This window comes from Poecilia mexicana, unplaced genomic scaffold (genome assembly GCF_051168715.1).
Source record: "Poecilia mexicana isolate PSO_F unplaced genomic scaffold, ASM5116871v1 scaffold_12, whole genome shotgun sequence".
NCBI classification, from domain to species: domain Eukaryota; kingdom Metazoa; phylum Chordata; class Actinopteri; order Cyprinodontiformes; family Poeciliidae; genus Poecilia; species Poecilia mexicana.
In genome coordinates, this window is record NW_028263381.1 from 12,110,270 (window position 1) to 12,136,483 (window position 26,214).

The 26,214-nt window shown below is 38.3% G+C and overlaps 1 protein-coding gene across 3 annotated transcripts in view; it reads right to left on the minus strand.

The window, feature by feature from the left end:
• Window positions 1-26,214, minus strand: part of rgs3a (regulator of G protein signaling 3a) — a 96,644-nt gene that overhangs the window by 26,163 nt on the left and 44,267 nt on the right. For all 3 annotated transcript variants that reach the window (XM_088010928.1, XM_015000935.2, XM_015000940.2), the window contains one exon: window positions 4,892-5,869. In XM_088010928.1, the coding sequence (XP_087867054.1) occupies window positions 4,892-5,869 (978 nt within the window). The remainder of the gene's footprint in view (window positions 1-4,891; window positions 5,870-26,214) is intronic.

The following is a 26,214-nucleotide window of genomic DNA, read 5'->3' on the forward strand; positions in this document are numbered from 1 at the left end:
CCACATGCCCAGGTCAATGTGAGGTACGAGTTTCTAAACTGTTATCAACAAGTACTGGCACAAGTGCGTACTGCAACCATTTAGCTAAAATTAGACAATTAGACAAAGTATTGGAGCTTGGGGAATGGAGATAGCTGATTAATAAGTTTGTCCTGGAAGGGTCTGCTCAGCGAGAAGCACAGGCACCAACAGATGACGTGATAGAACCAACGTGAAGATTTTTGGAATCTAGCCGAAAATACTATGTTTAGGTTCCCGTGAGTGTTTGCTCTGCTTATCGCAATTTGGTGTTTAGAAGAGGTCATAGTGACAGAAGGCAACCTCTTCTCTGAAGGTACATTATTCCAAACACGATGTCCTGAGCTCTTTTCCGTGTACTCGGCTTTCACGTATGTTTGTGTTCTAAAATATTTAAAAGTGATGCAGGATCCAGACGTTGCTCAGGCCTTTTTTATTAGTATTTGACTACTGTACAAAAGCCAAACAAGTTAGTACAAAAATTAATCATTCACCTGAGACCAAACAAAATACCAATAAAACTTCTATTTGCAAGAGCGTGTATTGTTCTGTTTTTTTTTTTCCTTCTTCTTTTGGATTGATGTCTTTGAATCAAATGGACTTTTTGGATTTTACTCGAGGTAAATAGGTGAGTAGTAGTTTTGGCACATTACACGACCAAAGTTACATTTTTATTAGGTACCTCCATAACTTACCCAGATCAAATTAACAAACTAATAAGTTAATTCAGTTTCATTCCTCCACTGGGCAAGGCATTTAACCCAAACCTGCATGTCAAAGGATTAATATGTGTGTGATTTGGTGGAAAGTAATTAAAATGGTCACTGGGATGAGGGTGATCTTGAGAATGAATTATAATGCAGTCCAGATTCCATTGAAAAACTTAAAACTTGAATTAAAACTTGAATTTAAGCCAATTCTAAAGAAATGGACCAGATGAAATTTGTCGTCAGCTTCCAATTGAAATATTGAATTGACAGATAAGTCACAGAAAATGTGTTTGGTGCAACTGACTGACATTTTTTAATGCTTTGGCATTATGAAGATTGATATCAGTAGTGAGCCAAACTAACTATAACCAAACCTTGCTTCTTAAGGCACATTTAACTACTAATTGAAAACCAGGTCACTCAAAAATTGCAAAAATATTACTGCTTCTCAATTTTCCCTAAAGCTTCATGAACTAACTACCAACGCAGTTTTCATTTTATTCTTTATTTGTAGCTCTTTGTATTGGCTAGTAGTCTCTTTTCAAAACAAAATATGTGCACAGCATCTTTAAGCTGTTGATGCACAAAAAAGTTCCCTTTTATTATGTAAAAATACATTTAAATCTAAATTATAATTACAAAAAGGAGAAGGGATGCCTGCAACAAAAATAAAACACAGCAATAAGTGTTGCTTGTGCAATCAAAAAGTCGAGCATTTGTGAAATTCTCAGACAAATTTTACAATTGGGAGCTATTCACTCAGTTTATCGTGCAAGGACGAAGGTTGAACCTTATATTAATTCAGTTTTAAGCAACTGCGTCTGACAATACTTTCACCAAACTCTGTTTTTACTTTGAACATATTCCAACCGATTTCCATCTCACCCTGCCTGACTCGGCTTATGATCGGCACATCCTGAGAATCCAAGCATCCGTAAACATATTAAAATCGTTTCCCGCAAACTGCTGTAAAGAGCGCTGATATTTACTCCATCTTCAAACAGGCATTATGACCTCATGAACAAAATATTTGGCTTGTGAAAAACACAGTAAATAGACCAAACAAGCACTATGTTTTGTCATCAAGCAATATAAAGCATGACTTTTCAGAGTGAATTTAAAATGGAAATGAACTCAAGGTGGTAGTTTGCTGTGTAGATGTTTTTTTTCAGAAGTGACAGGGAAACTGCGTCATTAGGAAGAGGGACTAAATAGGAGGTATCACAAGAAAATCTCTTGTAGCAACAGGCTACAGAATGGGGTAAAATATTTTCCTCATGCAGCCAGAGAAACAATGGTTAGCATCACAGGTATATCCATTTGCTAGGATGGCCTAATCAAAGTTCAGATCTAAATCAAATTGTGTGTGAGACTTTACTCCTAATGATCACTGACACTCCACATCCAGCCAGATGGAGCTCGACCTTTTTGCAAAGAAAAATGAGCAAAAACTTGAGTGTATAGACGTGGAAGACATATTTTGAGCTTACAATGAGTTTAGAAAATTCTGACCTAATTTGTCCTTCTTTCCCTGGCAGCAGTGCTGTTAAACATTATCTAACAAATATTCTGAGTTGGCTAAGGAGACGTCTCCTTGAATGTCGTTGGCCCTACTTGCGTTGTTGATAGCCCATAGGGGGAAAAAATCCAGTGAGAGGAAAAAGTGCAGAGCGGAAAGAAAGGCAGGAGCAGAGCTGGTGCCGGTTAAGGGCCAAGTAAACACTGCCTGGCAGGGGAAAACAGAGGTGACACAAAGAGCTTCAGATAGTGAAGTGGTAGGACACCAAAGCAATTCTCGCAGGTTCCTCTGCAATTCTCAGAATAGCCATGATTCCCCCATATTAAAGTTATGAGCCAAATGCGTCAGGTTGAACACAAAGTAAATCAATGAGACAATTTTGATTATTTAGTGATGAAAGGAACTGCACTCAATCTGAAACCAAAGTCAAACAAAGTCCTTTGAATGGTAAAAAGAAAAGGTGAAACTGACTAGCTATAAAAACCAAAATAACTCTTGAAACTCATTCCAAAGAATCTTTCAAAACAACAGATTTTTATTGGAGGTTAGATTATGTGCAAGCATCTGGCCATAATCGTCAGAATAGTTACATTATTAGTACTATATGTTGCAAATATTTTATTTTAAATGTCATCTGTCTTTAAGTCTTTTGAACCAGTACAATACTTAAAGCCAACGAGATTAAAGTCCATGTTAAAGCACAAATTTAATTTCCGAACAAATCAGTCCAAAGGTGAAATAATAAACTTCTCGTCCTCTGGGGATGAACAGAAATCCACAACCTATTCTGCTTCTCAAAATGTTGCAATGTTTACAAAATTAAAAGTGCTGGTGGAGGGTTTAAGGATTCTTCCGAATAGTGGAAACAAACCCCTCAAAGGAAATGTGTCCATGACGCCAATAGGTAGTAAAATTACCCTTGAATCTGCCAAGACAAACAGGCTCCAGCTCCGTCTGCTGCATTCCTCTGCTGCCGAGTGTGCTGACAGACTGATGGAGGGAGAAGCAGATAAGGAGGAGCAGCACTTGTGATTTTGTTTGACGATAAAATGTGCTCTTGATTACCTCTGTAACAAGTTTGTCATTAAGTCCGCCGAATGTCAACAGAATCTTGATGTGATTGTCCTCCTGATCTTACTTCCATTTGTTCTTCGTTTGTCAACGCTCTTCGTGTGTGTACGTTCTCTCTGGCTGCAAGATGATTTGTGTGTGCTACAGTAAATGCGAGAGAAATGTAAAAGTGTGTGTCAAAACACTTTTCAGCTAACAAGTGAGCCATGAGAAGAAGGATGTTTCAGTTTAATTTCTGCACAACTGATGAAAACAGCACAGCGCTGCTGGTCGATAGGGATGCGATGCTCCCCTCTGCTGGTCAACTTTGGGAACTGCTACCAGCAAAAGAGAATTACTGCTACACATCACTAATTACAATCATAATTGTGGTTGTATGTGTATGCAAACACAAACGACTTTTCATCAGTTGGAATTGCTTGATTTAGTATATTGTTTTTATACAAGATATGCATTTTATTAAAATCCAGTCTTTAATTGTGCTTGTGTTAACGTGTCAGAGAGTGTTGAAGATAAAGCTTAATGGTAAAAAGTGGGTATAAATATTGAGCTTAAAACTTTACACACTTGTTTTGGATAATATAAGTACATTTAACTTTAATTGCATATCGGAAAATGTTAGTATTTACATTCTATCATCAAAGCTATCTTTGCAAATCTCATGGGGAACTGCTCAATCTCTAATCAGAAATGGAAAGAAGATGGCACCTACAGCAAAGCTACCAAGACATGGGTGGGGGAGGAGTGGCAGAGATGAGAAGAGTTCCCATAATCTAACAATCTGGGTAAGGAGACATCCATGGTAGCTCTGGACGACCCATTGGAAACCTACTGACACAACGACAAATAGTCGTGCATTTTTAGTGAAATGCGGTCTGACCAAAACCAGTGTTGAGAGAAATCCCTAAGATGTAGTATTTGCATTCCTCCCCAACTTAGGGGACACAGCAAACACATAGATGTGGGTTGATCTGCACACATTTTTTAGCCCATGTGTGGTAGAAAATTAGCACTGCACATGGCTCTAAAAAGACAATTTCTATAATGAAACATTGTTAGTGGCATCGCGATGGTGTTGAGTTGCTCTTCTTCTGTAGGGATGAGAAAGCTAGTCAGAGTTTATGGAAAAACTGACAACTCATGCCGACCGTACAGGTTATTTTTGGTAAAAAGGAAAATGCAGAAAGCTACACACTAAATCTCCCCACTTCACATCTATGCACTGCTTTGTGTTGGTCTATCACATAAAATTCTCCAAAAGCATGCAAGTTTGTGATTGGGTATGAATGCTTTTGCTTGTTGTGCTACACTGTCAATATGTTTGGTAGAAATTTGAAAGCATCATAAGATTCCTCTTGTGTACTTTCTCATGTTCGCCACTTGATGTCATCCTTTTTACACAGACAGCAGGCTGTATAATGTGTCAAGGAAATGTAGCAAAGGGAAAGTAACACTTTTAATAAAACAGATAAAAATCATATAAAAAATAATATAAACCAGCCTTAGTGTATGCATGTGTTGCTGGGGTTTATATTTGTTTTGTGGTAATCTCATTCAGACTCAACTTGCTCACCTTCCTCCCGGAGAAAAGCATGCACAGCTGGTGCATGGAGCCCCCGTTCTTCATCAGCTCCTTCTTCAAGGTTTTGGGTGAAGGAAGCGTCCAGCCACCCTTCGGGTGCACACCCCCAGCCTCCAGACAGTTGATGGCATTGTCAGAGGTGAAGCAAGGCGTGCGGGGTTCCTGCAGGAGGCTGCCTTCGCTGTGCGTGCGCCGCCGCAGGGAGTTTTGCACGCTGAGCCGCCCTCCGCCGTGCTTCTCACACGTGGCTCCCTCCACCATGCTCCGGCGCTTGCTGTCAGTTCGCTGTAAGTAAGCGTCATCGCTGTCGTCTTCGTCATCCTCCTCTGACTCTTCCTCCTCATCCTCGTCGTATTCTTCTTCGTCTGTGTTGGGGGAGGAGAGGGCGTCGGCGCTGAAGGAGCGATCAAGACGCAGCTCGGGGATGACAAATGAGGAGGATGAGGAGGAAGGGGGGGCATTTGTGTCAGGAGGCTCGGAGACATTGTCTTCGTCTGTGTTTGACACAATGAGGTTTAAGTTGGCCTCTTCTTCATATCTATCTTCTTCCTCTGCATCTTCATCTTTCTCTCCTTCCTGACTCCTTTTGCTGATCCCCTCCTCCTCCTCCTCTTCTTCTTCCGCTGTCTTCTCCTCCACATCTTTACTCTCTTTCCATATGTCCATCTCGTGCCCGTCTATGCTCTTTGAGTCTTCGCCTTCTGTGGAAGGAGGTGGTGTGGGAGGCACCTTATGTCGGTCCCCCGATCCCAACAGACCTCCGAGGGGCGTGTAGACTTCATCCAAAGGTGTGAGTGGCTCTGAGGGATGAGGACTTCCGAGTGTCGCAGGCTCCGAGGGGCTGGAGGGATACAGGCTGCTGTCCTCACCTTCAGGGCTGTGCGTCGGCATGTGGAGGCCCACACTTTCCCTGTCTCCTTCTACGCCACCCAGCTCACAAGAAGAGGCATCCACCTTAGGCTCCAACATCTACAAAAGACAAAGACGAAAAAAACACAGGAGGATGACAAATGGTTAGATTTTGCTTGATAGAGCAGGAGAATACAAACTGCAAATTGTCTTTTACAACCGGTTCATTCTGCAGCATTACAAGTTTGTGTTGACCCCCGTCTGCTATGAGATGTAACATTGAGGGAAGAGTATGCAATAATAACGTCTTTTTAAAAGGTCAAAGTGTCAGTTTAAGCTATGGTAGTCCTGCCATTGACCTCAATGTTTTGACTGGAAGGGACAGAGAAATGGATCCCAAATACAACCACAGAATCAGTGGGAGGATAAAAGAAAAACTGATCAAATCTGGCAGTCGAGCTTCCAAGGCGTCATAAAACCATAGTCTGGGTAAAATCCAGTCTGGGTAAAAAAATGCCTGACACATCTTTTCATTAATGCAGACAGGAACTTCATATTGTCATTTACTGGTCTTCTCTTCGCTGCTGCTACAAACTTCAAGAGTCTTTGCAGTGGTCTTTTCAAACTAAGGTGCTAATAAGGTTTTCAGGAACCCAAGTGATAGAAAAGAAGAAGCTTCTCCCTTCACTACCTTGTCTTCTTCCTCACTGGTTTCTTTGCTGAATAATATTTGTCAATATAAAATACTTCCTTTCCCCAGTTTAGCACGGAAAGTTATATTTTCTGCTTTCTGCTTCACCTCCTTCTCAAAATCTGTCGGTTTAAAATGCATCTTTAACCTCCTCCTGCTTCCACATTCAAGCTCACTGAGCCCTGTGGGTGGATCATTACAAATTCATTTTGAGTGGGCCAGCACCAGATCAGAACCACAGAATTTGCTTGCAAATATGACAAAAGGTTGCAAGAGGTTTAAACAAGTCACACTGTTTTTGGGAATTAGAAGTCACAATTTGGGTTTTAGTGTAATCGTTCACTGTGGATTAACGAGAAACTTCTGGCTTCTGAATGTTTTTTTTTTTTGGAAAGTGATAACAGCCCAGTTGCCCTTTCTTTATTTGGCCAAACAGTCGTAGCTTTTGACATTATTTAGCAAACATTGTTGAAGTTTTTTAAATGGACATGACCAATGAAACAGCACTGCTACCTCTTATAGTTCTAGAAATTTTAAAATACATACGAGAGTGAATATAATTTTATAATTGGTGGTTTTTGGGTGACTGTTTTTGGTCACCTGGTTAAAAATCAGACACACCTGGTTTGTCCAAGCAGAAACTAATAAATGGACTGAAATTATATATTTTTTAAGCCATATCAAACCAACCAAAGTATTTTCACTCTAAAGTTACAGTAATTTAGATTGATCATACATCCATCCACACATACTCTTACATTATTAACACCGTTATACTGCAACCTGGAAGGCTTCTTTAAAGTTTATTGTTTTTGTCCGCAAATCAAAGCTGCAATCAAAGTCACAGCCTTCCATTTGCCAGAGGACCGCTCTGACTATTGAACCACAGCAACCCCAAAACACACAACTGGTGTAGAAACGGAGAAAGCAGATCAAGATTAAGGTCCTGGAATGAACTCTATGAAGTCCCAACATTTGCCCTATTAAAAATTTATTGACTGTGCTTAAAAGCTGAGTCAATGCACGGAAACAAACCACTAAAATAAACTAAACCATTTCTGCTGACCAGAGTGGTCACATGTCCAGCCAGAACTCTACTAGAACTATATTGATGGCTACCAACAGAACAAACCAAGTGCATCTTGCTCAAGAGCATTTTTCCAAGCATTAGTGGGCATGCATGTACTTTTGAGTCATAAGTGGACAGAAGAAAATCCACAACAAATTCAAGCTTGTGGAGCTTAGTCTTTATTGTGTTTCACTGCAAGTTTATGTCGCATAATTATCCCATCCTGGAACAAAACGCCAAACACCAAAGTAAACTTCTGATTGGAGCTTTAGGCATTGAATTAAATAAAAAAAGAGGCTTAAAACTGTATGAAAACATTAGCCATCATACCACAGTAGAGTTTTACTGACCCTGCTTGTGGATCAAAACCGAGGATAACAGGACTGTAATCAAATAGATTACAAACCCCTGTATGATTTTAAACTCTTCAGCCAAGTATGTCAAATCAATTCTGTATATTGAGGTCAGCTCTCAATATTGTGAAGGGCTTCATTGTGCTGAACGACTAAACCCATGATGTCGATCTGCAGTCACAAGATACTGTTATGTTTCAACCAGAAATGACGTCGTCTTCTCTCAGATATGCAGATATTCTAAAGATAGAAATAAGTTATATAAACCATACTTAAAATCTCCAAAGAGTTTATTAAGAATCAATAACTTTAAGCCAATATCTAATTTCTCAGAGCACTGTATAAAAGTTTGACATAAAAATTCTGTTTCTTCTATTCAATTGCACAAAAAAACAACAGTAAAATTGCATAATACTTGTGAGTAAAAAGTGTAAACACTCTTGACAACATACTTGTTTTTATTCAGACAACACAGATATTATATAATATTAGTTGTGCATGTGTTTATTGTCAGCTACCTATGGCTGAAAGGATTTGCCTAATCAGCCAACCGCAAGATTTAATCCCTTTATGTCGATTTGAACACCGAGAGGTTTAAGAAACCTACACCGACTCCAACTACAAGCTTTGAATAAGTGGGTACTTTGATCCTCAAGGGTTCTTTCTCGCTTCGTCTGACTGTGACCTTCATGGATGCAGTTAAGGGGGATTAGAGTATCTGGGTTGTTTCTTGATGACGGGGTAGCATAAACTAGAATATTTTGGAGCGGAGAGAAGTAGAAAAATGCTGGCTGACTTGTTATTCAGGTATGTGGTATAATCAGAATCTGAGTGCATTGAGGAGACCGGCCCCCAGAATTATTTGCAGACATATTTGGCATTTTTTATGCTCTCAATGGTTACAAAAAAGAAAGCTACACACGGCATCTGATTAATCTGGCCACTGAGGATATTGGTAATGCGATACTGTGTTAAGATCAAGGAGGGTTTCGCTCGCTGATAAAAGAATTGCTCCATCTCACACACATACAGGTGTATCTCAGGGGTATGGTGTAATTCTCTGCTGGTAATGGAACCAGAATCAGACACTGAAAAACAGGCACTGAGGTCTGTGATCCAGTTAACACTGTTCTTTTTTTTTTTTTTTTTTTTTTGGTTTGACCTCCTTTCTATTCTTTTCCGTAATATTCTATCAAAGTGTTTTGTGATGAAAAAAAAAAAAAGTTCTTACTGCAAGCCTGAAAAGATTTAGTATAACGTGAAAGAAAGGCAGCCTTTGGAAAAATCTGGGGCCCCTTCATAGACTTTCTATCTGCTCTGGAATTAGTCGACCGGGGGGTTGTACTGTGAATCTTCTTGGACTAACTTCATCTCATGTCATTTCTTCATATGAATAAGTGCGGATGGATATAGGTATAAACTGCTTATATGACTGTGTAGAGATGCAAATGCATGGAAAGCGAGAGTCATGAAAAGGGAGGAGGGTGAAGGTAGGACGGGAAGAACTGTATGATTTTTGTTTCCTTTTGCTTTCCTAAAAACTTTGTTAAATGGGATTATGTGAAGGATGTTTGAATTTACAGTGATTTCGGGAATTAAAACTGGTCTTTAAAAACAAAGCGAAGGGAAAAGAGAAGAAATAAGATGAAATAAAGGTTTTTTAACGAGCGTCTGTCCTCAATCTCAATTCGGATCTGTGTGGAACTCTGTAAAGGAAGTATTTTTTTTTAGCCGGTAGATCTGGGGATTACATTCATAACATGCTGTGCAAAACTTTTAAACTACCCATTGTTTTTTTTATACTTTCCTTTACAAGTCAAACATAAAGTCACTTTGGTCATCATTTTTGCACGATTCTGAAGGTCTTTCAAACAAATGAATGAGTCATCAGTAGACTCCTACAAAAGTTAACGGAAATAATTTTGCAATTTAAAGAAGCTGTGTTGGAGCATGTACACATTTAAAATATACAGAATTAGCCTTTAAGGAATAGAGTTTCATATTAGCATTGAACTAAGTACAACTTTTATGGTTTAGGATTCTTCACATTTGTGCTCAAAAATAATAAAAAAGAAGTTAATGCTCATGTTCTTGTTGGTTTCTAGGTTAGACTCGGTTGAATTTAATTTACAAGCCTAACAAGCTATAAAATGACCTTTTATGTGTTTAAATGAATGCGTGTTCAGCAGGGGTCCCCAAACTATGGCCCGCCTCCTCATTTGGTCCGGCCCCCTGAACAATACCAGAGAGCATTCAGTGTTTTTTTCATACATATATGGATTTTTCTTCAACCACCCGGGGGGCTCTGGAGCAGATATGAAACTTAGTTTCCCTCAATGGAATATATACTAGTCAGTACCAGTCACCGTTTCGCTCACGGTTTTTTTCCATTTGCATTCTGGGTAAAAATCTATCTACAAACGCGATTATGTTGTCGGCAGTAATCCAGACCCCCCCGGTCAACAGTTTCACTCCCCCACCCCCACCCCCCACTCCCCGTCAACAAAAGTTTTCTAAGGTTTCTTTCTCGAAAAACTAAGACCGGCCCCTGACCAGAAAAGGGAACAGTTATGTGGCCCTCGCAGGAAAAAGTTTGGGGACCCCTGGTGTTCAGGATAATGAGAATGGAAAAAGACAAAATGGTCTAAATTAAATGTATGGAATGTAAAAAGTCCTTCTTTGTTTCTGAAATTCTGACTTTTAAATTCTATATTATAAAGTCCAAAGAACAAGACAGCGGACTCTATCATTTTTTTCAGTAGGTGGATTTAAATTGAAAAATTTCCCTGAGTTTTTCATTATTTGACAGAAATCCTGTTCAAAATATACTTTGAAGAAAACTTCAAAATAACTTCAAAAAGCATAAGAATATCTTCAAACTAAAAAGAAAATGGTAAAGCCTTCGAGTGGTGCTTTGGTGCCTGGAAAATTCAGTTTTTGTTCTTTGTGAGCAGCTGGATTTTTCTGTTTTGGGATTTCACTGTTTCTAGCTTAAAGCAGCAAAGGTTTAGACTGCAAGAAAACTTTGTAGGCTTGAGTTGAGGAAAAGTTCACAGTTTGGTCTTCATTATTTGAGAATCCAGAGTGTTTAAAAAAAAAAAAAATGGTGGAATTTGATGCCTGAGGTTGGAAGCTGAGCTTGTGAAAGACACGACAGACTTTCTCCTCCTTTGTTTGGGAGGCTCATATAGCTGCCTGAAGGGGATACAGGCTTCTCATTTTCTACTTCTGAGTGTCCTTAACCTTCCTGTGATCCCCCTTTAATGGTTCATAGTACTGGTACAAGCAGGACATTAAGACTTCTCAGTTTTCCTCTGGGTACTTGGGAGGTATTTTTAGAAAGAAATGCACTTTTTGTGAAAGCAGGGAAGGAAATAAATTATAGTGAAGCCACTGTGTTTCTCCACTGTGTTATTCTATTCTCTCTTATCCTTTTTTCATATATACATCATGTCTATATTTTATAGAGAGTCAGTGTTTTTGATTACCTCCTGAAGATAATCATATTTTCAGTATGTTACTTTGCAACCATTGTTAATTTTGAAGTATCATGGGACATTGTTATCGTGAGATCATGTGGGATTTTGCCTAAAGCAGCTGCAGCTTCTGGTTCTTTCTGGAGCTTGGTTAGCCCATCTTACATACTCAGTCTCACACAACAACTCTTCTCTATTAAGGTTATGGTCTAAGACACAGCTGAGTCACCTGTCTTGTCAGATACACAATTCTTTTCGCATTCCTTGCACAAAACGCGTACGTAAACAGAAGCAAACAAAAACATCCACATGAGCTTCATTGTTCAAACTCACAATTATTCCTTATCCAAATATATAAAACAATAGCAAACTAACAATTCAAAATGCTTTTCTTAAAAAAAAAAAAAAAAAAAGTAAAGTTTTTGGCTATTCTCGTTTATACCATGTCTCTCATTTGGGTTCCCTATAAATACAAAAGAAAGCGAGCAAGCTAACATGGAAACAGTCATCTGGGGTGCATCAGCTCTTTGCTTCTGAGCCTCCATTCATGCAAGCACATGTGTATTGTGCACAATACACGTTCTCGAATGCATCGCAAAGTCAGCAGTGATTCAACAGAGAAATGCCTCTCTCACCGACTCATTTAGGCAAGCAAACAAAACCTGAACTAAACAAGCAGGGAGAAGGAGATGCGGAGCGAGAGCCCGAATAGATGTAGGTGACAAAGTGGATAAGACAAGCAGAAGGGAGGAGGGAAGTCAGTGAATGGCAATGACACAGAAATGAGACGAGTAAGTGGGAGAGGAAAGGAGACGTTTGGAGTGGAGAGGTTTAGTGACTAAATTCTAATTAAAGCCACGCTACTTCATCAGTAAAGCCAGAAAAAAAAAAAAAACATTTTGGCTTGGTGACTTTCTTTTCCCATTATATGTGACATTGATGTATCACATTAGAAATGGTATCATTACTTACATTAAGTGATAGAAGGCAGCCATGCTGGGTTCTCAGATTTAGCTCATGTGAGTTATAAAGCATCCTCATGGTGAGTTTACATATTATGAACAAATTTATCTAAAGCCAGCTAATCCAAAAATTTTACCCAAATGTTGTTACATATCAAGGTTGTTGGTGAGAATCCAAATGGCAACAAGACAGAGGGAAGAACCTGATGGAGAGTGAACTCATTGAAAACTCAAAGGAATCTCAGGACACAGAAACCATGAAGAGAACAAAAGTAGAATCCAGCAATGCAATAAGAAATCAAGGAGCTTACGTGCTGAGAAGGAATGGCGAGAAACATAGAAACTAGGTAAGTACAATCAGCAGAATGCAGAGCGGCTCGGGGTGAAATCTGAGGCAGTGAACTAAGGGATGAATAATGGGCACAGCAGCAACTGAATGAAAACACACAGGATCTAACAAATGTTCACAAATCATTCAAAAAATTGAATATATGTAGGGTATTAAACAAAGCTTTTAGCGCACACTGCTCCTGTTGATCCAAAAGGAGAATATTTATGCATTTTGGAAATTAAAATGTTCCTCCTAAATATAAGGCAAAATAAAAATAGCATTTCCCAAATCTACCCAGACATTTCTAACTCCCACGTGTCATTAAAAAAAATCTCCTAAGAAAGAAAACAAGTTATAGCCTCTCTACTAACACCGCCCTCACACATTTTTAGAGTGACCCCTGTAGCCTTTAGCATCAGCTGCTAGTCTTTTTAGCCATACTTTTATACACTGAACAAATAGCTGGATTCAGTTTTGTTTCCTCAATTAGGCTTAGGTCTCGACTTTAATAAAGAAATAGATCAGAGGGGGAAAAAAAAAACACAAACAAACTTTGAATTTATAAGATCTGCATTTATATGTAGATCGGCACTGTTCCACTTTGTGAAAAACAATAATATTTTGAAAGTCAAATGTGTTGGGGAGGAAAAATAGCCCCATTTCCTGCAGTCTATCGCCCAGGGATAATCATGTGACCTCGTGTGTCCCATAGTTACCACGGCAACAAGAAACCCATCCCAAGGGGAGCAGCTGCACCGTGCATTTTCCAAAAGCTAAAGGTGGGTTTTATATAACTTCCCAGGTCATTATATCTTACCCCTAAACCCTTCACGCTCACCAGAAACAAGGTGCCATCTTTATCTTTCCTTCTCTACTTTAATTTGCTGCGTCACTTCTGTTTTTAAGAAAGCAATTAAACTGACAAAATCCCTTGCACAAGGCTACTTTGCCTATCCGTAGCAGCTGATGGTTTAATGAATTAAACATAATGCTAAATTCACCTTTCCCATTCACCGCATTAAGACCAACTCATTTCAATTAGACAAGCTGTCAGAAATCTTGAGCGCCGGCATACAAGAGCACATAAATTCTCCTCCTCCTTGCTCCTTCCTGTCAATATATCCTCTCTTCCACTCACAGACTCTGAATCTGTATAACAGCAGTTTGGCTGAATGTCTGAGTGATGCAACGTTTGACTCGCCTTTACCCTGTTCAATACCTTCCTTTACTCACTGAGTGATCCCATTGATTTCTTTAAAGGATGTGTAAGGTTAGACAAATTTGGAGAACACATCTTGTTTACATAGCCCAGAGGGCAAACGTAAAACAAACATGTCAATACAAAAGAGAAATGAGAAAGCAAGAACAGGTTTAATCTTATTTTTTTTCCAGTGTGTTATCTTGTTCCAAATACTCAGTGAATCATCATGACTGCATCTGTGAAAACAAGTGTATGGGAAACACAGTATATTATATTTTTACTTTATTTTCTGATTGCTGTCATATATATATATATATATATATATATATATATATATATACTTACTCTGGCTAAACCAGTCGATGCTTTGAAAAGAGAGAAAAAATTTTGAATATGGGCCACAGACCTCCATGTAAATATTTTGTCACAGGCATCATTTTTCAGGCGTCGAGAAAAACAGAACAACGCCTAAAAGTGTTTTCCTACATTTCTGCCTGAAAGAATGCATTTTTAAAAATAGGTCAACCCCATATAAATAAAGAACAAGACTTATGAACCTACCCTCATACGAATAAGAGAAAAGATTGGATTTTTCACAACAAAATCGTGAAAGATGAGACACAATTCATGATGCAGCTGGTTTGGTCTTATTCCACCCATGTTCTGTGAAACCTGTGTCATATCACCCCTGTGGGAAAGCTGTTTCCTGTCACATTTACAAAAATCATAGGGGATTTCAAACATTTTAAAAACACATTAAAAGGAAGTATTCCTCCACTAAGTGGCCATCTTGTTTTCCAATTCCCAAATCCCAAGGTTGCTGTAATCTATTAGTTATGAGACTATTTTCTAACTTAGCACTGATCTTTCACCTAAGAAGTATCTGCATCAAGTTTGGTGTATATTGCAAGTCGATGATGCAACTCCACTGCAAGTTCGATTGTCCTCTGTTGAACTTAAATTGTGTTTCTTCTCCACCTCAATTTCCTCTGCACGAGATTTATTAAACAGCATGCTTTAAATGAGCAATTCAAAGTCCCCTATTAAGAATAGTAAGTATCCAAAATGGCTTACCATCTAGAAGAATGGTATCATTTCATATTTTCTGTACAATGCATTGCAAAGGCAAAATAAGACCCTGATTACAAACTCATTCCAGTCACTTTCTGGCTTCCTCCTTGAAGATATTACAATCAGGTCTATATCACAAGGATTTAATTTTTCAACCAAAGTATATCAAATTTAAAAACAAGGTTAAAGTCGTTTATCAAATAAAGTTATTTCATTATGAGGGGAAATCTAATTTAGAAAGCCACCAAAAATATTCTGTTAGAGGCTAGATTCAGACGATAAATGACTCAGCACAGGGTACCTGTTCAGACGAAACACAAAAATATTCAAGCAGATATCAGTCCGCACTTGGAGGCTTCATCTCATGGAAAATTGCCGTTAGGGACGCCTTCAGGCATGCAAAGCTACTGTTTTCTTTACTCAAGAGTGATAGCAAAACTTGTTTGTGAGCTTCATTTTCCACCAAATATAGTCACGCACACAAGTTTGTTGCATAAACACGCACAATCTCAGATGCTCACAATCCATTTTCTGCATTCCTCCGATCACATGTTCGGCTCAACATGGGGCTGATCTGTACACTGCGTCTTGTAATAAGTGCGCCGCTATCTGCGGGACATTATGTTTCTCTGCCTTTAGGACTGTGTCGTTTAAATATATATTAAAAATGTTGTCACATGTGCCACCCAGAACAATCGGCAATCTGAAGGTATAGGAGCAACAACCGCTTGCCGTTATTGTCAAAGGCCTTTTAAATTGAACAAATAGATGATCAATCCCTAAATAGCCTTATTATATGCACTGCAATGCGCCAGACTCTTTTGCCGATGATTTCACTGAGTGGAGACGGGTGAGGTAGTGATAGTTATTTATTTACCATTGTGATGTGACCAAAAGAGAGGAAGAAAAATAAAAACATGAAAAAGGAGAACAAGGAGCAAGGAAGGAAGGGTGAGTGTGTAAAAGGTGCTGTAAATCATAAAAGGGAACATTGAATCATAAAAGCCCAATATACTACTAATGCACGAAAAAGATTACCGACCTATCTTTTTTTTTTTCTTTTTTTTTTTTTTTTTTTACAATCAGTAGTTGTAAATTGCCCCATTAATTTTTAACTTCGTGAAGCAGCAAAGTAAAAAACATTTTTGTCCCAACAGTGAAATTCTGAACACATATTTTAGGTGCATCTTGTTAAATGTTCAAAAAATAAATTAATCTTGCATTTTACTCCATAGTTTCCAGCTTTGCTGTGTTGCAGTACAACCAAATATTTAACAGAAATACTTCAGAGTGACTTCAGATTTGGAGATGTTGGTTAATTATTGGGAAGTCTACTCTCATAAATCTCGCATGTTCATGAAACATGAAAAGCAGAACATTGGCTTATCTTTGTTTTTCTTAGTATTCTAAGAAAAACAAAGATAAGCCAATGTTCTGCTTATCTATTGATAGTGAAGTGGAAGTTTGGGGCTGGATTGACTGAATCTAAATCCACTTCCTAAACCAAGTACAGATTTCATTTTACTCACTTTTTAATATTTGTATTTATTCACTGTTTGTAAAGAAACTGTCAAGTGTTTCAATTAACTAATACATAATTCAATATTCAGAGAAACAGAAAGCTACATTAAAAACTAGAGTAAGACGGTGCCAACTTAAATTGGGAAATTGATTAAAATTATTTAGAATATGCCTTGATTTCTTATGCAGTGAACTGCTATGTCACAGAAGATTTTACCTTAACATCCGTTCTTTTTGAACTTCTGAAGCTCCCACTCATGATTTTAAAAATGTTTGTTGTTGACACTGTAATGCTTAAGCTAGTATTTTATGTGTGCAATTCAGTGAGGAAAAACCAGTTGGTCTAAAAAGTGAAAGAAAGTCAGATTACATTTTACAAATGAACATAAGGTCCCTCATTCTTATAGGCACATCCAACAGTGTAATGAAACAAAAATTCAAGTGTTCAGTCATTCAGGGAAAAAAAAGTGGGAAGCTTGCAAAACTTAAACACCACCCCAAATGTGAAAGTATGGTGGGCGCAATGTGTTGTGTGTGTATTTGCTGAAGGAGGAAGTGCTGTGTTTCACATCATAGGCAATGTGATTTTGTGGAAAATTTCAAGCAACATCTTAAGACGTCACCCAGGAAGTTAAAATGGACAAAGGACCTAATGACACAAATCTGTTGCAAAATAAGATTTAAACAATAAAGCCAGTTTTTGTTTTGGAGAAGCCATCGCAGAATCTCAATCTTATAGAAGTCTGACCAGCTGCCTCCGACAAGGCAATTAAAAGCCAGACTTGGTACCGACCAGTTCTGCATGGACGAATGAAACTGAATCTCAGCAAAATATTGTCACGCAAGTCAAACAGCTGAAAAGAAATCCTACCAAATATTCAAACATTGTCAAACGTACGTAACCCTCTGAATTCAAAGAAACTAGTAAAAATGACCCAAATAATTTTTTCATAATATTCTGGAACTGATAATTCTGAGAAAAAGAAAAAGGAGACATAATTAAATAATAACTCTAAAACAAATTTACTTTGTCTTATTAGAGGCAGTTTTGAGATTTTTCTCTCAAGTTATTTATTCACATGATAACTTTTATATATGTCTGGAGACAAGAATCCTGACAATGTAATTTATATTTTCAAAGCGCTCGAATCCTTATGTTGAATGCATCACACTTTTCTGTACAATAGAAAAAATGTGTTTTTAATTATGATGGATGGTCCTTGAGCAGACAATGCAAGAAGCATAAAATAATAATAATAAAAACATGCTGTCACATATAGTAGTGTGTCTCTTGTATCATCATTTCATATTTGATTTATTGTGGTTTATTAAAATATGCAGATAAATGTTCTATTTACCTACCTGGTTTTATTCGTTTCTGTTCTTCACTATTTAATGTTTCTATTGTTCTGGTTTTATTTGAGTTTAATAATAACAATATTATCCATACATATAGTATAGTTCTATTCATAAACCACAACTCGTGACATACTTCACTATGTTGTTAAACGTAAAATGGAATGGCATGTGAAGCACTGTGGAAAAACCCTTAAAGCAAATGTCATGCTTTCACAGTTTCTAAAAACTAATTTTAACAACAATAACCTTAAGCAGCTGCGTTTCATATGAGGTCAGATGTTTCTCACATTGCTGCAACGTAGCCAACGAGCTCATTTCCTTTGGGTCATTGTTTTATAGTAGGACTAAAATATGTCCAAGCTTCAGTTATTAGACACTGTAACATATATTTACCTCAAAATAGTTCATTGTTAACTCAATGAATGCTAGGTGTCCCGCCCATATCCTTCTGCTTTAAAATGAGCACACGTCCCCCATTTCACTTTGTGCTTGATCGTTAATAGTGGTGCTGGGACTCGCTGATGACCAGTTAATCCAGTAAATATGAGTAACGCCATCTGACAGCAACTGTTGCTAAGACTCATAAGAGGGGTTTTCTTCTTTTAACATAAACCTTAAAAAATAAAAATGTCCTAATAAAAAGTTTATATGGCATACAAGTATGTGTAAGATACGTATGCGTACGTAAACAATGCTCAAACATAGTCTTTGTACTCAAATATTGTCTTTATACTCTTACTGTCATAGGCAATAAGTTCTAATCTAGGTTTCAAATTACTTTCTAAATGCTGAACCATTCATAGCATAAGCATTGCTACCAACATGGTACTCAAATGTAGTAAGTAACACTTAAGAGTTTCTCAAAAGGAAGTACTTCAATTTTACTTCATTGTGCAATTCCAATGTTGCTTAATCTTACACTTTATTTTGTTGATGCTTTGTCTGCACTGCTGAAGAATCACTTGCCTTGACATAAAAAGACTTGATGTTTAGCAAAATATGCCTCACATTTACTCAAAAACTGCATTTTAAGATATGCCAACATAAGTGACAAAATAATAGTAAAAGAAAACTGCGTGGCAATAGTTTTGCTTTCCCATAATGACATTTACCTGCAGCAAACTCTGAGTAATTCAAGGTTTGGGTCAGTCATACATCATGATGTTGTACCAGGTACTTGGCACTTTAATTCAACTCAACATCTCTTATCCACACAACAAAGTTGATATGGCAAGCTATTGAGTGGAATGGTGGAGCCCATTTCTAGTCTCTGTTCTGCATATTTATGTGCTAAGAACAGGGAGAGCTTCTCAGAACAAGCAAAGCACTGTCCATGATAAGCAGGGAGGGCAGGAGGATGAGTCTAGTTTGCAAAGCCATTATTGGTGGAAGCTGCGAGTTCAAAGAGAAAATGTCACTGACGTAACTTGCCCCATGACGCTAAACAGCTGAAGACAGTATGACCACTGAGGAAGATGAGAAAAGGCCTGAACAGAAAAAGACATGAGAGCATAAATGAGTTTGAACAGTCACCTTTAGAGGACCCGTTTCCAAATGTGGTGGCAAGAAGCGTAACGTAATGAATATCACAGCAAAGGCTAAGATTTTGGTGATGTAAAGTATCTGGAAAGTAAACGATGCTCCTGGCGTGATGTTTTGCGTACTGTGGGTATGTGCATATATGTTCTATTGTTTCTCCTGTTCGTTGTGAGCGTTTGAGTGACAAACAAGGCCTTGTTATGTCTGTGACTCTGTTTCCTGGGTTATAACAAACATCTCATTTGTTCAAGCTGAGACTGCGGAGCCAGCTGATAATTCCCAATCATGTTTGTCTGCATGTGTACGCAGCATCCTGGGATAGACAGATGTTTACTGGTGATTGTGAATAACTGTAGGACTCTTGTGGTTACATCCAGCCATGATGTTCTAGATTTAACACCCTCCAACACACACAAAAAAAATTGATGTTACTGATTATAACTGCTGCATATTAACAGTCACATTACACATCTTGCATCTAATTCTCCTCAACTTGTTTTTTTTTATCCATTGTGAGAAGAGAATTACCCAACAATTCTCCTAATGAGGAGAAGCAAAAAGCAATTTTCTCAGTGTGCTTCCTGTTGTTTTTCCCCTGTGGTCCCCCACTTTGCTCCCTCCTCTTGTTTGTATCACTTTCAGCCTGACTCTAACATGGTTTAGAGTATGTCCTTTTAATGGCCATCTTCCAACATCTTCTTTTCACACTATGGCTTCCCAGCTATATGACAAAGTAACTTGTACTGCTGGGACAAAGCCAACAAGTAGCACTAAAATTAAAAGGACCAAACAGAGAGCTGAGGGTGAAAATCTCTTGTTTATGCATCGTGAGGTAGTATCAAAAGGACAATCACATTAAAGAGAGACAATAAAGCTGCAGAACAGGAGAATTGGAGGAAAAAGGAGAGAAAATAACGGTTAAAAGGCGGGTAAAAGAAGGTTGAATGAATACAAAGTGGACAATTCAGGAATATATGCTCTTCATCTGGGATGGTCATAAGTTTGTCTCATGATAATTTGGCGTTCATGACTTTTTGCTATCTTTTCTCTCACCTCATGGTCTTCTCTCCTTCTTCTCTCCATAGTGAAACCCTGTACTTGTCTCCCAGCTTTACAACAATGTCAAAAATAACAGTATAAATCGCTGACTAATCATTTACATGAAATTGCTCCTCACAGACCGCATATGATGCCAAGAGAACAGAGGAAAAATAAAGTACGAGTGCAGAAACCCTACCTGGCAAGATGAAGCAGTTCTAGGTTACAATCCGCTAAAGACAGATAGAGGCTCTCCACACATCCCCATTAAAGTGGCCTACTTCCGCTGTCAAACTGGTGTGTGACTGTGTCTGTGGCTGACCAGCTGAGCTGGTGTGTGATTCTGTCAGTGTGGGCTAGGCCAACTGAACTGTGCGAATCTACAGAGTCTGAGAGAGAGAAAGAGACAGAGAGAGAGAGAGAGAGAGAGAGAAAATGCCCAAGAGACAAAGTAGGTAGGCTCCCAAGCTGCACAAACAAGTGGGAAGGAAAGGAGAAGCTGTAGAGTGGGGAGGAGACAGAGATAATGAGAAGAGGCTAACGAATGGAGAAAGAGAGAAATATGGCTGTCCACAGAACAGAGTGACTGCTCCGTGATGCACCCTGTGATTGCACGTGTGTATCTGCAAATATTGTTCAGCATGTGTGTGCCCATATTGCGTCCATTTGTGCCTCTACACCACTCCCGCCCTCAGTTTTCTTTGCAAAGACATTAAGGCACTACAGTATGGTCCCACAGGATGCACAAAGAACACAATGGACACATAACTGCTGTAAACACAGACGTACATACAGGGAGGAAAAACACATACATCAACTGAGTGCACGTAATGCAGCTACTGTTAAAGAATCACCATGTATAAAGCTGGACTGATGTCATATTTTAAAGAGTTTGCATCTGGAGGGGAAACATTCAGTTTCTGTGCAGCAGCTGTTGAGCTCGCAGCCCTAAAAGCCAGTTTATTATAAGGTTGGCTGCAAATGCAAACAACATGGTTGGCTACACGTTCTTAAACTCTCTTTCTGTACAAATTGCTGGTATTGTAGAGCATTTTCTAAATCTAAATATGGCTTTTTTTGGTGCTTTGAGCAAAATAATATAATGTAGAACAACCCCGTCATAGAGCAGCATCTGAAATCTGCATGTGATCAAAATCTAATGTCTGACTTGTATGGTGAAAACACGTTCGATTTTACATATTTAATCTTGCATTTTTTTTCCTCACAATACAAATGTCACTAGAGCATTTATGCTACAAAGTTGTTGCTGATAACCTTTTGTTTCCCAATAATCATATTTGTTTCCTAGTCTGAACTCTGAGGCTTTATAAATATAGATATGTTTGTGCTCTGTAAGTGCTCAGAGTCAAAGCCTGCCAAATTTCCAGACTTGGATGACATGAATGGAACTTCTGTAAATGAACAGTCTCGATATAGAAGAGGACTGGAAGGATTTTATGGAGGTTGAAATGTGTAATTTATGGCTGCACGTTTGTTTCTGTCTGCAACCGTCTCACTATGAAGCAAACTGAAGGGTTTTCAGGTACTCAACTAAAGCAGATAGGCTTGTATGCAATGCTATAAAAATTTGACAGTTAATAGCCTCTTGTGATGACTCTTTATGCTATTTTGATTATGTTGAAAACTGACCAATAATAGCAGCAATATACATTAGAGTTAGCATTAGTTTATTTCTTTTCTTACAAAAAATGCAAAATCATGCCAGCAATGATTTGGCATGATTCTGAAATTTGGTCAGAATCTACCAGATTTCTGACATCTGCATTTGTTTGAATGGATTTGTTCTTCTTTCACATGTAAAATTATGTTTGCAACATTGGAAATGCATATTACAGTGGATTTCCAAGTGGAGGTAGGGAACGCATGGGGGTCACAATTCAATAAGCATGGAGTCTTGAGGAAACCAAAGTCAATTATGAAACAAATACATTTTTACAAGCATATTAATGCTATCAATCTTACAAGACTAAAAAACAACACTCAAATATAAATGCAATTTACTAGTAGCTCTTTGTATGTCCTGAACTTGTAATTATTGTTCGCATACCAAATTGATATGTCATTGACTCTGCTTTCAGTTCTTGAGCTAAATATTTGTTTCTAAGCCAAAGTTATAAAGAGTTAAAAAAAATTTTAAATATAAGAATTCAAATATTTAAGAAAATGGTGAAAAGCAAGATATCTACAATGAAATGTCACTAATTTCCAGTTTCTAAGTTGGTTTTCTACTTTATATTAGACATAATTAAACATGTTGGTACTGTGTCTTCTACCTCAAAGCAATGTTAATCTATTTGGGGTGGCACAGAGAGAATCTGTAGAATCTGTGAAATGGGATAAAGATAAGTGTAATGTCAAGTTGGCATGCAGTCTCAAAGACCTGGAGCTCAAAATACCGTCATAAAAACTCAGATCTGGTCATCAATTTAAGAAATATTTGATTAATTTAATTCCAGAGAGGTTGTGTCCATTGATTAGTGAAAAAGGCATAAATACTTGAAACATTCATTTTTTAATAAACTAATAAATTGACACCCCTTTCACACTGTTGACCTTAATATAGTTTAAGAAATGCACAAACTTTGTTTATGATAAAACAATCATTTTAAATTAATTTTAAATGGCATTTTAAAATCTAAATCTGGTAGGAGTATGAGCAACTCTCAGATTAACAGTGCATTCAGTATCAACAACAATAATTTCAAAGGCAAATGAATTCAAAATAAGCCTTACAGAAACTGGTGATTCAGTCTTCAAAAAACTTAACTTGAGCGGCCAACTCTAGCTCACGGCATTTATTCTTTTATTCATTCTCCAGTCCCTGAAACGGTTATCTCAATAAACAACAACAGAGATTGACATTGAAGAGAAGAATACACACTTACAGACTCATACACTCACACACTGCCCTGGTCAGAAGCTGTCAATCACTGAGGCTTTAACATGGACTACAAAGCAAGACAAAGGCACACAAGTACACATTTCTTTAAAATCACAACTGTGCAACTTCGCGCGCTACAAGCCGATTTTAAGCCTTTCTAGCTGTGGAACATCAAGAACTCGAATCAGTCAAAATCTGAACAACATGGGAGCAGAAACAGGAATCTCTACCAACTGGTTTTCCTCCACTTTTCCAACGAAAATCAAACAAGCCCAAACGAACCACATGCCTTAAATCTAATCACCACGTCAAAGCGCCACAAGTCTCTGAATGAGCTCCGAGTGAGAATCCTGAAGAGGTTTGTATACGTTACCTTAGACACTGGCATCAGGACAGGCAGCGCTGTTGCTCGTCTGAATGAGTGTATAAAGTTATAAAGTGTGTTGTTGTTGTTGCTGCTGCCGTGTGTCCCAGTGTGCAACGGCAGTGTTCATCCACAAACACCGTCAGCAGCTGCACAAGTAGATGCGGACTACTTATCTTGAGATTTTTTTTTATATATATTTCTGTGTGTTCCTCAAAACAATTTCAGTGCCGCTTTTCTCCTCCTTGCTTCTTGTTTCTTGTCTGTGTTGTTGCTGCAGTCCCGGCTTCTGCCCCAGCTCGGTGATAACGTGCATGCCAACGTGTGTGCAAAAGACAGCGAGAAGGGAAAAGGTGGGCGGAAGGAGGGGAGCTAAAAGAGGGATTTGGGGAAAAAAAAGAAAGACAGATGGAATCAGAGGGAGAGACAGAGTTGTGAGCATGAAAAGGAGGAGTTGTGAAAATGTGATGTATTAAAAACCTTTAGAAGAGGGTGGAGGGGGGCTGATGGAAAAAGATCAAATACAACTAACTCTGCTGAGACCAAAGCAGCCTGTGTCCTTCATTCCCTCCCTCCCCTCTTTCTCCCATTCTATCGCTTCCCCCTTTCTTCCCCAACTCGCTATTTTTAGAACTTGCTCGGCCGTGAATCAAAGCCTCAATTTAAAACCTGTAAAGGAGCAGAATGGTTAGGGCCGTGTCTTTTGCTTTTAATGAGACACACACACACACACACACACACACACACACACACACACACACACAAACTAACCTGCTCTCTTTCACTGACCGTTTGTCTGCTTTGCACCTAAAGGGAGTCATGCAAGCTATTCATCAGGCCTTACCTAATCATATCATGTGCTAATATATAAAGAGCTGTGCCTAAACGGCTATTTCAAACCCCGTTGGCTATACTGATTGGATTGCTGTCCTGCTATTCCTATGAAGCCAAAGGTATGGGAGAACAGAACCCAGATGAGGCATGAAGTAATGAGTGACATTTAAAAGGTAAAAGATCAACTTAAGGGAAGCTAAGACTTTATTGTTTCCCTTTTTCCCCTGATTACTCTTTTTTTATTGGCTGGCAAATTGTTTACAATTCTAAATGTCACAGCTGTATAAACGCTTATATTAATCAAAAAGGGTCTTTGGATCAAAGTGAGCCTATTAATGTAGGAATTAAACTCTTATCCCAGTTCCATTACATGCTCGGTGGAGCAGGCATCATTTTTCACAGTGAAGAATGTGCATAATTGAACCTGAGAGGGATGGACTTCATGCTCCGCATTCCCTTCTTAGGACCGAGTCTGCACCGCTCTTATCTACAGAACCTTCTGTGGGGATGCATTACCATTATGTAATCCAGTTATGAATAGTTAAAAGGTAAGTTAAAATCAAGCTAAGCAACATTCTATCGTGGGAAAATCATTAATTCTTTCAGAAAGTCAGGGGAATTAACTCAGCATGGCACATTGCAATGATTAACAGTGTTCAGCCTCGTGTATGTTTGTTTTTGCATGAATGTGTCCGTGAACATCAGAGAGGAGAAGGTGGCGGGTGATAGAAGAAGAGACTAAATGTAGTGGTACTCAGAGTGCAGTGGAATGAAAGTGGAAGAAAGAATCGGTGCTTTTCCTGCATTCAGTGTGAAGTTGCAACTCGGATTTGGGATTGACGTCACCTCTGAGCTAAGCCTCTGGGAACTGCTAACTGTGAGGATAACTACTACTAGCAACAAGGCGATGCCAGAGTATTTCTCTCTAATTAAAGGTTCCAAAAGTTAAGAAGCATATTCACAAGCACAGATAGTAATGTTATGTTCAATCACAAATGATTAGAGGTGCAAATTAAGTTGTGGGAGTTAATTAACCGTTAATTCCCACAACTTTAAATATGCTTTAAATTCAAAGCGCCGATAATAGATACTAAAAAAATTGGGTGTTATTTTTCATTTTTCCAAATTAGACTATAGAAAAAGACTTGAGTAATTGAAATGTTTCATTTACTAACATAAGAAAATGTAAAGACCTAAAAGAGAAAAAAGCAGCAACAATAAAACCAAGACGAGGCAAAAGAAAAAAAAAGAGGATTGCTCTGTTACTTTAAATTTTCAACCACAGAGAAAAATGTAGAAGAAAGTAAAAAAACAAACAAATATGTAGTCAAACAACACCATCTGTGTGTAAAAGTAAACCAAAGATTCCTTTCAACCTATAGCTGCCTCAGTCGTGCTTTTCAGTAGTTTTCATGTCTTTTATATATTCCCAATCTTGGATATTGTACTCTGCCATAACAGGCTTATTTGATTTGTTTTTTTTTTCTTTTTAGCAAAATAGCACATTTGTAAATTATGAATTGTCCATAATCTATCAACTATTTCATAAAAGTAACTCACGTCTGCCATATTCAAATGAGTGAGTTCTAAATCTGGATGTCAAGACAACATGCCCCAAAAATAGCATGCGGTGCGAGTGGTGTGTGCCTGAGCACGGATGTGTGAACGGAGGTGATGAGCAAAGGGAAGACGAATAGAATTCATCCATATCTAATTAGAGACACCGAAGGGGAAACGGCTTCAGCGCAGTGAAT